A 15497-nucleotide genomic window follows, 5' to 3' on the forward strand; every position below is an offset into this window, starting at 1 on the left:
ACCACCGTCACCCACAGCAGTATCAACATCGGCATCACAATCACTCTAGATGACTATTGGGAAACCTGAGCTATCTTGTGCACCCATGGTTTGTTTTCCGACCGCATTAGTGGAGATCACAGTTGAGTTTTCACTGACAGTGGGCAGCATCTGCATATCATTACTACCACAAGGTCCTGAGCTCCTCTCTGTGCATATGACGCAAGAAGAAAACATAAATACATGATTATTTATTAAACAATAAAACCTGTTGTTATTAATCCCGCTTTAAAATAATAACTTAGCTGATTTTTTTTGCCACTGTTACATATCTATTCTGTTCCATTCCATTTCCATTTGGGAGCTATTTAAATGTTGTTTGTGTTCCACTTGAATGTACAGCAATAATGATGTGGTTGTTGTTGCTGACAGCACTTCTCCATTAGTCTCCTCTCTTGCCAAAATCAAGTGCTATTAGACTGTGAGGAAGAAACAGAGACAGAGAGAGAAAAGAGAGAGAAGTAGAAAAACAAGAGAGAAGAGGGTCAGTGACACATTTTCGGTGAATCAAACTGATAAAGAAAGAAAAATGGAGGGTAAAAGTAAGATATTAGACGCAGAAAGCAGTTAACGTCTGGGCACTTGCATCAGTTTGCAGAGTAAAAAAGAAAGCGTGCGAGAGACAGACAGAAATGGAGGCACAAGGGAGGTTGTGTTTATTATTTGATAAAGCCTCCCTTATAACCTCAGCATGTTGTGCAATAGCTCTGGCTCTCCTTCAACTCTGTGGTGTGCCACTTCAAATTAGTCGCTTGTGGAGAGGGCCTGCCCCGTCTTTGCAAAATGCATTAGTACGCCACTCAGAGCTTCATACAGCCTAGGGTTAAACACAAATTATATCATTTCTGTCATCCAATCAAATCACACTGACCCATTGACCTGCGAGATGAGTCAAATGCATAATGAAATATGACATGGCACAAAAGCTCTGATTTTAATCTGCTCTGACACGCGATCAGATGAGGATGACCTCCTGACCTTGACTGAGAAGTGAGACGAGCACAGGGAACAGGATACACGAGGGAGAAGAGGGGAAGGAAACATAAAAGAAAAGGGGGGATATATATGCATTTAGAAAGGCTGGTTTTAGTCAATGGGAGGTTAGTTAGTAATCAGCTCAGTATCTTGGGTGAATGGGGCCATCTGTATCTTTGGACTTCGGATGGTTGGTGCTCGCCTTAATTATTCTCCCCATTCCCCCAATATTTCCCTCCTATAATGATAAATAAAAAAGCATTTTTGTCACAGAGCAGCATCATTTCTGTCACATAGCTGTGGCTGGTGCTGAGGAGATAGTAGCTGGATTTTATTTCCTAGAAAAAGTGCGCCTTTGACAATACTTTTTTCCAGTCTCACCACCCAAGCTGCCTCCCCATCTCTCTCTCTCTCTCTCTCTCTCCCCCACCTTCTACTCTTCCCACCCTCCCATCCCATTCATTCACCGGACAGAAACCTAGTACACAGTAGTTTAGCATCCCCATCCCCACCGCACCCTTTCATGATTTCCAAACAGTAACATAGTGACAGATAAATAATGCAGCCGGGCTGTTTTAGGGAGAGATGAGATGACAGGGGAATGGGAGGGTGGGGGTGAGGGGGTGGGGGGGTGATCCGGGGGTTTGTGTAGCAGGGACCAGAACTGTTTAGGGCTCTGCAAGGCACAGGACGTGGCTGGGGTTGGGCCAGGCAAGGGAGGAAGAGGAGAGTGGAGGTGTAGGGTGGCTGTAACTGGATCTTCAGGCCCCCCCCCCCCTCTCTCTTTGGCCTCTGCTAGTGAAGGGTTTGTGGTGTGTTGATACCCCCTGACATGATATTGTAGCAGAAGAACAGCTATGGCTTTAATTAAGCCTGAGTTGACGGAAAGAGATGGATGGGTAACGAGAGGGGAAGAGGAGAGAGAGAGAGAGAGAGAGGGAGAGGGAGAGAAAGAGGAGTATCAAAAACAAACAGCCCAATAAACAGAAATAGCAGAACTGTTTATGCCGTTCAGATTAATAAGTGATCTTTGTAGTCTGACAGGCACTATTTGCCTCTGCTGTTACACTAAAACAAGAGCTCTGTGTACACTAGTAAACAGGATCATTCATAAATATACAGTATAATCTTCCTTTGGGAGAGCGATGGCAGAGTGAATGAAAATAGATGATGCTCTCAAATTCTTCCAGAAGATAAATCCAGCATCTTCTTTGCAAACCGGACTGCGTGGAAAGGAGAGATAACGGGGCCTGACTCTGTCTCTGTGTTTGGAGTGCTGCGCGGCGGATACGGGGAAGGTGTTGGAACGGAGAGTGTCGGAGGTGATGGAAGTGGTAGTGTGTGTGTGGGGGATTTTAAGCATAAATCACCACTGTGACAAAGCTCTCCAATAGGCAGATAAGTGCACATTAGTGGTAAGGCAGATCTGTCATCGTCTGTCTCCGAGCTGCCGGTCCCGCCCTCCCCCTGAAACAAACGCTGACTTGGGAGGACTCCAAACTCTGTGCGTCTGTGTGGCACTCAAGTAACGGGGCGAGTGTGACGTGATGCCTAAGTTTGTAAGAGGAAATTTTTCACAGTGTGTGGGCCACCTGTCAAAATAATGTTTTATATAATGCCATTCCTTTTAAGGTAATATACTATGAAACCAGCAAATAATACAAACAGGGCTGCAACTAATCAATTAACCGTTCAGTCTGTGAAATGTCCAAAAATAGCAGGAAAAATTTCCCAGAGCCCAAGGTGACGTCTTAAAATTGCTTTTTTTAGTCCAAGCAACAACACAATATTGAATTTAGAGTGACATAAAACACAGAAAATCCTCTCATTCGAGAAGCTGAAAGCAGAAAATGTGAGTTTTTTTGTTGAATAATGCCTTAAAAGGTTCATCAATTATCTATATAGTTGCAAAATCATTCTAATTAACTTTAATTAATTGACTAAGTGATTACTCGACTAATTAATTCAGCTATAAATGCAACATTAGGCCGAGATCATGTAGTGTTTTACAAATATTAAAAGCCATGCAGCTTTTCCTTTTTTTTTTTTTTTTTTGGTGTGAATTATATTTGACAGCGGAACATTTTTATAGAATGAATATAATTTCATATTAATTGGGTTATGTCCTAAATCCGGATTTCTACAGGCATCACAACAGTATTCTAATGAGAGGAAGAATGTACAGATAATGAGCCATTAGCTGCAGTCAATATCATCTCCAGAAGGCCTTGAATACTCAGGCAGTGTTACAGAGGGAGGGAGAGATCTGTGCCAAATAAAAGACAAGCTGGAAAGCTCCCCAATCAATGTTATTTTCTCTCTCAGTCCCAGACCAACTGTCTATTCATCTGTTTCTTTCAAATGAAAGGTGTGCTGGTATGTAACACTTACAGTCGAGAGATCTGTCTCTTAATTAAAATGTTACAGATTGTGTTTCGCCCACTGCGCAGACTGAGCATACTGTGTATTGGAAATAATGTTCCCTATAGTGTGTGGTATTGATCAGAGGAGGAAAATAAAGAATGTTTCAGTGAGAAAAAAAAAGAATCTGTGTAATGCAGCTTTTGGTAGGGGTGTTGCTTTGACTATTGCGAGTAAACCAATGACGAGTACCTCATGGGGGGGGGGAAAGAAAAAAAAAAAAAAGAAGAGGACGCTTTTGTTTGAAAAGCCAATTCCATACTAGGACACAAGCTGGTCTATACAATCCATCAAATACATTGCCTTTGTTTGGATTTTACTTTTAAAGGAGAAAAGAGTATACATTAGCCAGAGTGTACATGTGGTTCTGTACATGCAATCTCATTTTGAATAGAGGCATATGAATAATTTATCTTGCCACAATCCAACTGGGAACGTCCTTGGTATTTACATTTTATCATCAAGGGCACTGGATGAGCCTTCACAGCAATCTAACACATGACACACACTCAGTCCTCGTCCCTTTGCACGATCAAAAGCAACGGATGGGACCAGGAAAATGTTTCTGTAGCTTGGATATATATTTATACACTGACAAAACAAAAGGTTGATGAACATGCTGGATGATGACTAAGCGTGGCGGTCTTTAGATTACACAGTGGTCACCCACAGTCGTACTGAAGCACAGTGAAAGATGACAGGGCTCCGAGGGACACGCACAGGGACTCACTTCACACAATGGCTCCAATGTTTACAGCAGACAATTTAGTTTCCTTCCAACAATTATGAGGGAAATTGAATCTCAGGAAATGTTCGTTTTCTTGTCCATTAGACCAAACAATAACACTATCCCCAAAGGTTTACAAAAACATCTGTCTTCAAAGGACAGTCCAGAAAATTAATATCAACTGGCTTGAAGGCTATATCAGGACAAAGTAAATCAAATTGAAGCAATCACACGTCTTTTTCTCTCGCTCTTTTTTCCATTTGGTGTAACGTGTAGGAAGATGAAAGTGTGCTGTTAATGCTGAGTATGTGTCTACATTCTTTCTTCACAATGAAACACTGCCAACGTCGTTTTTGTGGTCAAATTAAAAATGGGTGTTTTAGTGCTCTAGGTATTGCACATGCAGCATCAGATTGGTATTCATTTAAAAGACATTAGATATATTTTAATCCTGCTGAAAGCTATTGCAGAAGAAAACAAGTTGTCCTTTACTATATATATATAAAAGGCGCTAGGATCTGCGATCCAAGCGGAAACAAAAGGCTTACCCCACTGCTAAGTCACAAAACCTCAAGGATTTAAAGCTGCTATCACTTCAAAATGAACAAACACCAACATTACACCACGACTAAATCTACATTGTTAATATTTTTTATGCCAACTGAGGTTTTTTCTTCCACTAAAACAGGCTTTTTTTTATCATGTAGAAATCAACCTCTTCTGTTAAATATCTTAACAAATTGTAATTTATATGAATAAAAAAATATATAAAACTTACACAACAGACCTTTACACTAACCTTTAGACTAAAACAGGTTTGAGAGAAACAAGAAAAAAATGTGCCCCGTATCCTTATTCCTTTCTTCCATCTCCCCGTGCCCCTTATTTTCTCAAAGTATCTGTTTGAGAGATAAATGACCACTCTGCTGCTGAGGATGACAGCCTACACAAAGATGATATTGAATTGATTTCAGAAATGTTGCAGAACTGACTGTTTGATGTATACTGCTAGACATGAATCATAAAAATTCTATTAAAAAACCCTTGAATGGCTGACACCAGAATATTATTTGTGATGATTAATTTGACTCAGTCATTACAATGGGAGTCAAGTTGGATCGTCTCAGACAAAATTGCTTTTCATTCCCCGTTGAATTTCCCTGCTATTTTTCTTTTCTTCTTGCTCTGTGCAGAACTCTGATCTGATTGGACTTACTGTGTTAGCGCGACAGCGCACAAATATAGAGGCTGTTGGTCTTCTTTATTACCGATCGCTGAGCATTGAGTTTTTTGTTCCAAAATGAGATGTTCAACGTTTGAAACAAAATTACAGCAGCTTTGACAAAATGACAGATCAGAATTTAAATAGTTCACAAAGCTTTATGAAGAATTGCAGGAAACTGAAAACCTCAGTTGACAAGATGTCAACACAGTAAATAAATTCTTCTTACAGTTATATTGTTGTAGAATTAATTCTTTCAATGGATTTGTAATGTTATATTGACATCAACTGTAAACTGTAGTTCCTTTGCACAGAAGCTTTTCATGATTCATCTCTTTGATAGACCAAAGCAGTGGAGGTAGTGTGAGTGTGTATGCAGTGGTCAGTATATCTGACGATAACTGAATTTTGCATAATTCATTTATTTTTGACAGATGAAGCAAATGTTAGCTCTGTGTTATTTTGGGCCAAACGTTTTTTCCTGGAATCCTCAGCAAGAAAATCAGAATCACATCACTACAGTTCTGATGTATCATTATCTTTTCCTATAGAACACTGTAAGCAACAAGGTGTCGTGATACATGAAAATAATGGATGATGCGGAGGCAAACACCATGACACAAAATAGTCAAAGCGTATTACTGCACTCATATCGTGGCTTTAACAGCTATCCAGTTTTAAAAGTTTGTTTGTCGTCAGTTTCACTCATTGCTGGTCTGTTTCAACCACAGGAGGTGATGCAGAGGTGCAGTTTGCTTGGTTACTGTCGCTGATTTAACTGTTGACTGGAACGGTTTGATTTTGAGTCAGCCAGAGAACAAGTACTTTTAGTTACCGCGCTACAGTAAGCTGAGCAATGATAAACATCAAGCTGTCCAGATATACAGATATAATGAACATGGAGAAGGTGGAGAACATTTCCTTCCCTAGGTGCATTTCAGAGTGACAGTTGCACTTGATCTGAAACAGTTGTTGTAAGTCATAAATGGACGAGCTTGGAGGTTTCCTGTTCTGCATCGTTAATAGACCCTGTCAATCAGAAACAAGCAATTTTTTCTTGTTGGTAAAATATCTGCAGGTTCTCAAAGCTGGAGCTGCTGGTTCCCAAGTATTTTTTACCACTTAAAATGACCATTTCATTTGTTTAAACAATATCCTCCATGTTCCCTGCCATAATTGCAAATTCAATATCCAAAAATTGACCCAGAATCCAAAAGTAAAGTGATTTAAACGGCTGACTGTAATTTTGGATTTCTACTTTAGTTTTTCTTCACTATTACAGGAGAATACAGCTGAATTTTAAGTTTAGTGGTTGGATGTTTTTTTTCCAAAAATGCATTCTTCCTTGTCCTATGTTTTTGTACCTTTCACATTTTTTATCAAAGAACTAGACATTTTGTTATGTCTTTTCTTGTCTTCTGTGATACTGATGATTCAACTGGGAGAGATTTATGCCCGTCCAAGCCTTGGAAGTGCTCCAGTTACCCAATATGGTCTATGTATGAAATGAGCAGAATTTGGAGCTCACTTTGCAACTCTGCTCCAGTAAACTGAACGCTTTGATCGGCTTATATACATTGCTTCATCAAGCCTAATCTTTCCTACTTTTCATTTTTTTGCTGTCTCTCCCTCCACTCAGAGCTACACAGGTCAGACTGGTGGCGGCGGGGGAGGAGGCGGCGGTGGCGGCACTGCCAGCGGAAATGGAGCCGGGGATGAGGACTACGAGATCCCTCCCATCACTCCACCTAACCACCCCGAGCCTCCTCTTCTTCACCTGATGGAGCACGACTCTACAGGCTACCTCTGCCACTCGCTGCCACACAATGGGCTCATCAACCCGTACTCCTACCCAGAGCTGCCCACACTCATGATGTCTAACATGCTGGCGCAGGACAGCCACCTCGTTTCCAGCCAAATGCCCTCGGTGAGTAGCGTTCGCAGACTCAACCGTTCCATGGGGGCCCTGTGAGCCCTGAGAGCCCAGAAAGCTGGCGTTAAGGAATATTTTTTTCAGTTATGGTCACAAATGTAAACTCAACCCTTTTAGTTTGGTGGTATAATTTGGTCAGCTGCACAGGCTTATACCAAAACTCTGAAGCCTCTATCTTACACGCGGTGCAAAGTGGCGCGTGTCTTTGCTAGTTTCAGACCAACGCAGTTGTGTATTTTCCCACACTGTTTAAATAGTAAATTCACTTGCACCCATAAAATAAGGTGTGGTTAAGCGCATTGTTGGCGTATTGCTATCTTGAGGAAGAGCAAAGTGTCACTAGACATGACAATTCACTTGTGTTTGCCTTCATTAAATCCCCTGAAAACACCACCAGGCTACACTGTAACCACACACACCTCTACATACATCAGACTGGTTGATCATAACTTGAAGTAACTACACAGAGACGCCCACACAGTCCGAGCATTTATTATTCAAATTTCAACTGAGGGTGAAAAGTATCAGACCGAGGGTGCAAGAGCATGCACTACACCCCCAGTTTAATATTTTGCACCCGTGTTTGTTTTGTGGAATCCTGCTGTTGCTGTATATAATCTGCTAGCGAGCTTTCACTTTGTGCACAAGCAGATCCGAAACATTCTTTCTTACTTACTGGCAAATCCACCATCACAATACCAATCCACCAAGGAGCAGGCATACTTGCCTTTTAAAGGGAATGGGAGATGGCACTCTGATTGGGTTATTGCCCAAAACACGCCCATGATTAATTAAGAAACTAAGTACAACCCTTTGTGACCATGCGCCTGGCGCTGCGACTGTCTTTTGCACCTTTAAACTAGCAAAAGCAGCTTTGGACACGTCATAAATGCTCTTGCTCCATGAGCTTTAGACCATTCACTTAGAACGTTAGAATATGGCCTTAAATTGTAATTTCTTGTATGAGAGATACCCCGCATGACATTGGCCTTGCATGTACACACCCACAAATGCTGAAGCACAAGCTAGGTTTTAATTTAGAGGAAAAAAATACATAATGGTGCACATGAGGCATTGGACAAATTTGACTTTTAAAATGATTTCCAAAGCTTTTTGGACATTGCAAATCATCCAAGAACAGCTATTTGAAGGATCTCCAACCAACAGTAACCACTGATTTCTAATATGAAACACCTTATAAGGTACATGTAATTTTCAAAACATGAAGACGGGGGGCAAAGTGGGGAACTGAATGATTGCTCAGTGGTCGCCATGTCAGCTCTGATGCATGGAGAAAAGGATTGTGGGTAAATCCATCAGCATCATATCTACCTCGACAGCAAGCATCAGTCAATCTGTCAAGCCTTCAAACATGAATACGCACTGATTACTCCCTCAGCTCCACACAGACCTGCTCCACCGCAAATTAGCATCTCCAAACCATAATTGCATTCATGAGAACTGCAGGAAATAGAGCAGGTTTCTATTACAACAAATGATATATGTAAAGCTTATGCGTGAAACATAATGCATAGTTTGCAATAACCAAAGGCTCTCTAGTTAGCTATCTTCTTTATGGAACACATGTAGCCCTAAAAGTGTAGTTTAGTATTAAAGTGGTATTGCTATATATTTTTTTCTAACTTACTCAGTAAAATGTAAATATTGTGTTAGATGTGCACTGAGTAGTGCTCCTATTGCATTTGAAATATGGACAGATGTGGATGCTTTTTTATGGGCTGCAGCAGTGAAAATCACTAGGGTGAAGAAAAAGCACATATGGTCAACTATATTAACATATACAAAGATTTTTGTGTTCAGGTTTTGAAGGTCAGAGTTTCTTCATACCTTACTCAATATTGACTGTGATATCATAAACAGACACAGACATAGCTGCACTGTGCCTTTCAAGTAATTAAATAAATTACCAATGTGCAGTTGATAATACAGTAGACATGTTTTATATATTGTGCTGTTTTGTGTCGGAGGCATGAGCAGCAATGACAAGTGTCAGCAGCGTGTTTTGTGTACTTTAATGAAAAGAACTGAGAATCTGTTATATTCAGTATACATTAAACACTTATAGATAGATATCGAGGTCAAGCAGAGTGTATTCTCATGTTCACCATAAACAGAAGAAGTAAGGATAAACAACAGTCAGCAAATTGCCAAAATATGGCTTGATAAAGATCTGAAATATAAACATACCATGTATTATATATAATGTTGGAATATTCCCCCTACATATTGGATTCATGTGTCATTTATCTTGATATCCATTTCACATTTTGGTCATGACCTTTACTGTAGAGACAGTGGTTGATTGGCCAGTCTTTCGCTCAGCAGTCAGGATATTTGTTACTGCTACAGAGGGCCACACTCGGTGGTTTTAATAGATTGAATACTGCAGGTTGTGTGATAAAAATGCATGAGATGTGAAATGCTCAGCTGGCATACAATGGAAATATATTTAAAAGATATACTACAAATGCTGGTGATTGCTGTTCTGACAACTAGTCCTCGGTGGTTTAAAGGGTGGTTTTTTTTTTTTTTTTGTGGAGACAAAAAGCAAATATATTAAGAAAAAGCTAAAAGAAATGACACCACTGAATCAAAAACTGCTTTGAAGCAGGTGATCAGTGATTATATTTTGCAAGTAAACCTCCCAAATCTTTATGTTTGAAGCTATTTCAATATTTCAAACAGGCCCTGAGAGAAGCTCCTCGGCAATGCAGCAGGTCCTTTTTTTTTTTTTTTTTTCAGGGCACTGCTTCAACTTCGCCGCGGAAAGCAGCATATAAAGCAAACTCAGAAATTTCTAAATCAAATAGTCTGCCTGGCGAAACTACCAAACCGTAGCAGAGGTTCATTTGTGCTGAGAGCGGAGTGTCTATTAAATCGGTGCCTCACCTTGACACAGTCTGTTGAGCAGAGTAATTAGGCAAACTCTGCAGTTCAAACATGAGATGCTATCATTATGAATACCTCACTTGACATGGCTAGATAAATAACAAGGGTTAATTCTAATTTTAGACTGTTTCAGCAGCTAAAAAATACTTGAGTGCTTTACGTAGATAGAAAGGGGTTTTTTTTGTTGTTTTTTTTTTTTTTTTTTTGCTGCTGCTGTTGACGTTGTGCTGAATGTGTATGTGTCCAAGTGTGTCTATGTGTTTCTGTGTCTTCACTATAAACAATATCTCTGCTGTTGAAATGGATCCACTACATCTGGAGGTCAGGCCTTATATTCAATCTTGAGCACATTGAAAAAAAAATCCATTAGGGTTCATCTTTCCTGCATCAGCCATTCTATTGTGGTGCTGCAGTGAGATCTGTTTTCATCAGGCAGATTCAATACGTGAGCTGGGCAATGAAAAGAGTGCAATAGAGTTGGATGAAGAGAGGAGGGGTGAGGATGGAGAGAGAGAGAGAGAGAGAGAGGGACAGAGAGAGAGAGAGAGAGAGAGAGAGAGAGGAGGGTATTGTGGGGAGGAAAGCAAGAAGAAATTGCAAAGAGGAAAGAGGTAACTCTTATTCAAAATGAGCATATACCTCCAGTTTTCTGTACCTCCTGGATTTCATTATTAGATATCTAAGAGATAATTCAGTTGAGTGAAATAAGGTTATTCTGTCTCAACAAAAGCCTGAGAGCCTCTGGTTTTTAAATGTGTGCCTACGTGATTCAAGCTCGAGGACATTTGAAAGTACTCCACTGCAGGTGCAACAATATAAACATAAAATAAATAGGGCGATTATATAACAGAAAGGATTTAGAGTAGAGCAGTGTTACAGCGGCAGTTGATCATTCTCAGTGAGCTGTAAGAATAGATAGTGTGTGTTTGGTTTGTGGTGGTGAGGTGAACTGTAGGACTAAATGGTGTTAAGACTGAGTTGTGGGTGTGGAACCTCCTGACCAGCAAGACTCTCACTTAGATGCAAATTAAAGAACAGATATTAAGAATGGATTTTTATTTTATTTTTTTTCTTGTTATTATCAACAAGTTCTATTACAGTGGTGGAAAGTAATTAAGTACATTTACTCAAATAGTGTTCTTTGTTATGGCTGGTCACCATTTCATGCTGCTTTATACTCCACTACAACTGAGAGGCAACTATTATACTTTTCATTGCACCACATTTATTAGATAACTTTTGTTACTTTGCAGTTTCAGATTAATAATTCAAAATATAAATCGACAACTAAATTATGATGCTTTATTAAATTTACAAGCTACCCAGCAGTATATAAAGTACAGTACATGATCCTGAAATGGGCAGTTCTGCATAATAAGCACTTTTACTTTCGGTACATTAAATATATTTTTAGATGCCAAATGCTTTTGTCGTAAAATTCTGAATGCATGACTTTTTCTTTTACTAGTGAGTATTTCTGAGTTCTTCCCTCGTCACTGCAAACTTGTCACAAACACATAGTTTCATTTTAGAAAAGCTGCATGTGACAAAACTCAAACAGGAGAAAACATTTTTTGGAAGTAAAGTTTGGCTTTCTATTTGGTATTTACAGCAGCAGGATGGTGTACGTGGAAATGACAGTGTACATGTTCATGGTAATGAAGGAGCACATTAGCCAGAGCATCAATGTGGCTCATTGTTTTTCATAGTTTTTGGACAACAATGGAGGTCTGTGCCACAGAGGGAAAAGCTGTATTAGGCTTTGGCTGCACAGGCAATACTTGTTTGAACTGAATCAATTAGTCGATCAACAGAAAAAAATCTCCTGCTATTGGTTTATGTTTTTAAGCAAAATGCCAAAAAAGTCACTGGTTCTAACTTCTCAAATGTGAACATTTTGCTAGTTTTCTGATGCCACTATGATGGTAAATGGATTATCTATGTAATCAAGGTCTTTGAAGATATCAACTTGGGTTTGAAACTAATAAGCAGATTCATCAGTAATGAAAATTAACATAAGTAGGCCTACTTGTTAGTGGGATGAACTAGAAAAATATAGACTATCACCAGCCTCATCTTTAAAGGAAGTGTAACTCATCAACAGGAGCTGATGGAAGTTACTTGCCAACCAGGTAACGACAGCATTTTTGGTGTTTTTCTCTCCTCTGCTGACTCTCAAAACCTGAAAGACATCATTGACTGTACTCTTCTAATTTTGTAAAGAGGCCATTTTCAATTCATACGTGTTTTCTTTTCTTTTTTTTTTTTTTTATTGTGTTGTGGAGTGAAGCCCCTCCTTGCCAAACCTGATATCTTTCAGAGAGCTCTTTTCTCTGATGCTCTGATGCACTTGGCAGGGCCTCTCCCACTCTCTCTCTCTCTCTCTCTCTCTCTCTCTCTCTCTGTTAATGCCCCCACTGTCATAGCATCTACAAGTTCCAAAACACATTAGACATTTAATAGCCATGCTCAGGTTGCATTGATCTTATCAATACAGCCCAGAAAGATGCACATCTCTGCTGCTTCGAGTGAATCATTTTTGGACTCACAAGCGAAGTGGCCTCGTTGTTGTCTGTTGCATCTTCACTTACACCAGAAACTCGCCTAAAGCTAAACTATTTTATTAACGGCCGTATAGATATATTTATAAGAGCCTCACACCTGTGCTGTGACAACTACATCTGCAATCTATTTGAACAGAAATGGCTCCATATTCAATTATGGTATATTTAAAACGCTCCTCAAATTCATATGACCTGTGTCTGCAACTGGAATAAATTATCTTTGATTAAGTTTTTTTCATGTTCCTCAATGATGCATGCAATATTAGCCATCATCAAACCGGCTCGAGTGTGATGCTGTGAATATGTAACAGATGATGAATGTATTATCAGCTGGGGGATGTTATGCATAATGGCTATGTATTAGCAGAGAGAGCTATATGCGGACGCAGCCTTAGCTCCATCAAACTCACAGGTATTATCTAATTTGTTATTTTCCAGAAGACAAGAGGAGAATCTGCCTGAATGAGGGTCAGTTCATTTATAAAGAAGGTTGTGGCACCCCTAAAGATCTGCCGACTGTATTCATATTCAAATTCATACTCCTATTTCTTTTGTTACAACATTTAAATGTAAGAATTTGTTCACAAGCTCTTTATCTGCAGTTGTTGAGGTTAATTATCAAGTATTAATCCCACCCTGATTGCCATGTTAAGTTGGGCGGATTCCTGCGTTTTCTTTTCTTTCTGTATTTTTCCTCACGAGGTATTAAGTGCTCCTGGCAGGTGCTCGCTCCTCAAGCCTGTGTGAATGAAATATGAGCTGCAATGTCAACTGAACTTGTCACAGACAAGCTTGGATGAATTAATGATAAGAGAGCAGAGGTGTGTTTTAATGTGTTCTCTCTCTGATGGAGGGTCTCAGCGAACGTATTATCGCATACTGTACACCTGCTGGTTTTTGTATAAACATGGAACAGAAAAAAAAAAAAAAAGGTGGATCAGGAGATAAGGTGGTGCATTTGTAGGGAAAATCTTGAACCGAATTTTAAGTCTAAAGACTGAATATTATATCACCTACACTGTTATCAAGTGACTTTTCAGAAATATTGTAATTAAATGTGTTTAGACTTTTCCAATATGGACTTTAAATTTGTCTTACCTTTGCCTTTAAAGACTTTCTGCTCTTTGAGGCTTTGCCTTCTTCTATACTTTTCATTCAGATGAAGAAAACCTATTTCTCCTTTGAAAGACCTTCATTTTCAGTCATTTTTTAAAGGGATTAGAGCGTCTGCGGAAAATGATGGAATGTCTGTCGCTTTTTTACCACAGTTCAACAAGCTTAGTGATAGAATGGGACTTGTATTAGTTATTCCAATGTTGATCCAGGCATAGATGATTTTGAATGATCAATGCTTCCAGCAGAACAAAAATCACTTGCTTGTTTGATGGCCTCTTGAAATCTGAGAGAAAGGGGAGGGCTGTTCTTAAAACTGCTTCCCGTTCTCTCTTTTTTTTTTTTTTTTTTTGATTATTTATTTTCAAATTGTCCCTTGGGCTAATGTTCCATTTTGGCATTTCACACCTCCCTCTCCCATAAATGAACCATCACAGCCATAAATCACTGGACAAACAGAGACTTGTGCAAACCCTGAAAGGTTCAGAGATTTATGTAACACATTCATGTTTTCCACTTCCTCATTTTAGTACTCCACTGGTAAAGCCTAGCTAATAAAAGGTCCTATTAATATTTCCTGTTGCTTAGCAACGGCAGGCAGCAAGTAATAGCATTCTGTGGAAAAATAGATGACCGATAAGGAAAAATTCAATTCTTTTCTCATCTCCTGGGAGAAAGTGCCTTATTTCTCTGGCAATGTGATATGAAACTGTAGTTGTATATTAAGAAATATCTTAAAAGAAATATAGGTTATTTTCCAATTTCTTCATTTTAGGGGGATTTTTATTGCAGGCTGGACTGGCAGCTCATCTTTTTTCTCCACCTTGATAAAGTCAATTAACCTATCAGATTAAGCTAATCAGAGGATACGGTGGCGGCTTAATTTCTTTCTTTTTAATCAGAAATTCTAAAGAGATGGTATTAAATAACACACGCACTGAACTTTAAAGAGATCACTTCTGTGAGACAAATTGCATTTCATTTATATTGCAAGTGTAATTTAAACTTGTTTTGTACAAACACAGGCCAGCTTCTACAGTATGGAGTGCTGTGCAAAACCTCTTCTAATAACGCTGCTTATCACTGTGATCACTGGTAATAGAAGAGGATCTCTACAGTGACAATTTTCAATTTAGATAATTTATCACATCATATTTCAAAAACAACTGAGTAAAAGATGTGTTATCACACACATGTTGTTGTCACCGTCCTCCTCCATACTGTAGATGTGATCAACAGTGGCATTCAGGCAAAGAACAGAGGCTAAAGAAACAAAGGCAGATTCAGCTGCAGCAGATAGCTGGTGTTATGAAGCAGATACATAGATAAGGGATTTCATATTACACTTAGCCAGGGGCCCCTGCTGAGATTTATCATGCCATGAAATCATGTCCATATTGCACTGTGCCCTATCTCAACCATCCATCATCTCATTCTGCTTTCACCACCAGGAATATTTGGCCCTGGTGGCGGTGGAGAGCCGTCCCATGTCATCTCACTCAGGGACGTCTCCCCTGCAGTGCCGCCAGCCACCAGTTCAGCATAACACTGCCACTCTGTCTGCTAATGTGCACAAGAGCGGCTTGAGCCAGG

The 15497-nt window shown here is 39.5% G+C and overlaps 1 protein-coding gene across 3 annotated transcripts in view; it reads left to right on the forward strand.

Annotated features, from left to right (window-relative positions):
• tox2 (TOX high mobility group box family member 2) overlaps positions 1-15497 on the forward strand; it is a 112167-nt gene that overhangs the window by 75711 nt on the left and 20959 nt on the right. For all 3 annotated transcript variants that reach the window (XM_056387157.1, XM_056387149.1, XM_056387164.1), the window contains exon 4: positions 7024-7311. In XM_056387157.1, coding sequence (XP_056243132.1) covers positions 7024-7311 — 288 coding nt within the window. The remainder of the gene's footprint in view (positions 1-7023; positions 7312-15497) is intronic.

The sequence above is a fragment of the Seriola aureovittata genome, chromosome 2 (genome assembly GCF_021018895.1).
Source record: "Seriola aureovittata isolate HTS-2021-v1 ecotype China chromosome 2, ASM2101889v1, whole genome shotgun sequence".
In the NCBI taxonomy this organism is placed as follows: domain Eukaryota; kingdom Metazoa; phylum Chordata; class Actinopteri; order Carangiformes; family Carangidae; genus Seriola; species Seriola aureovittata.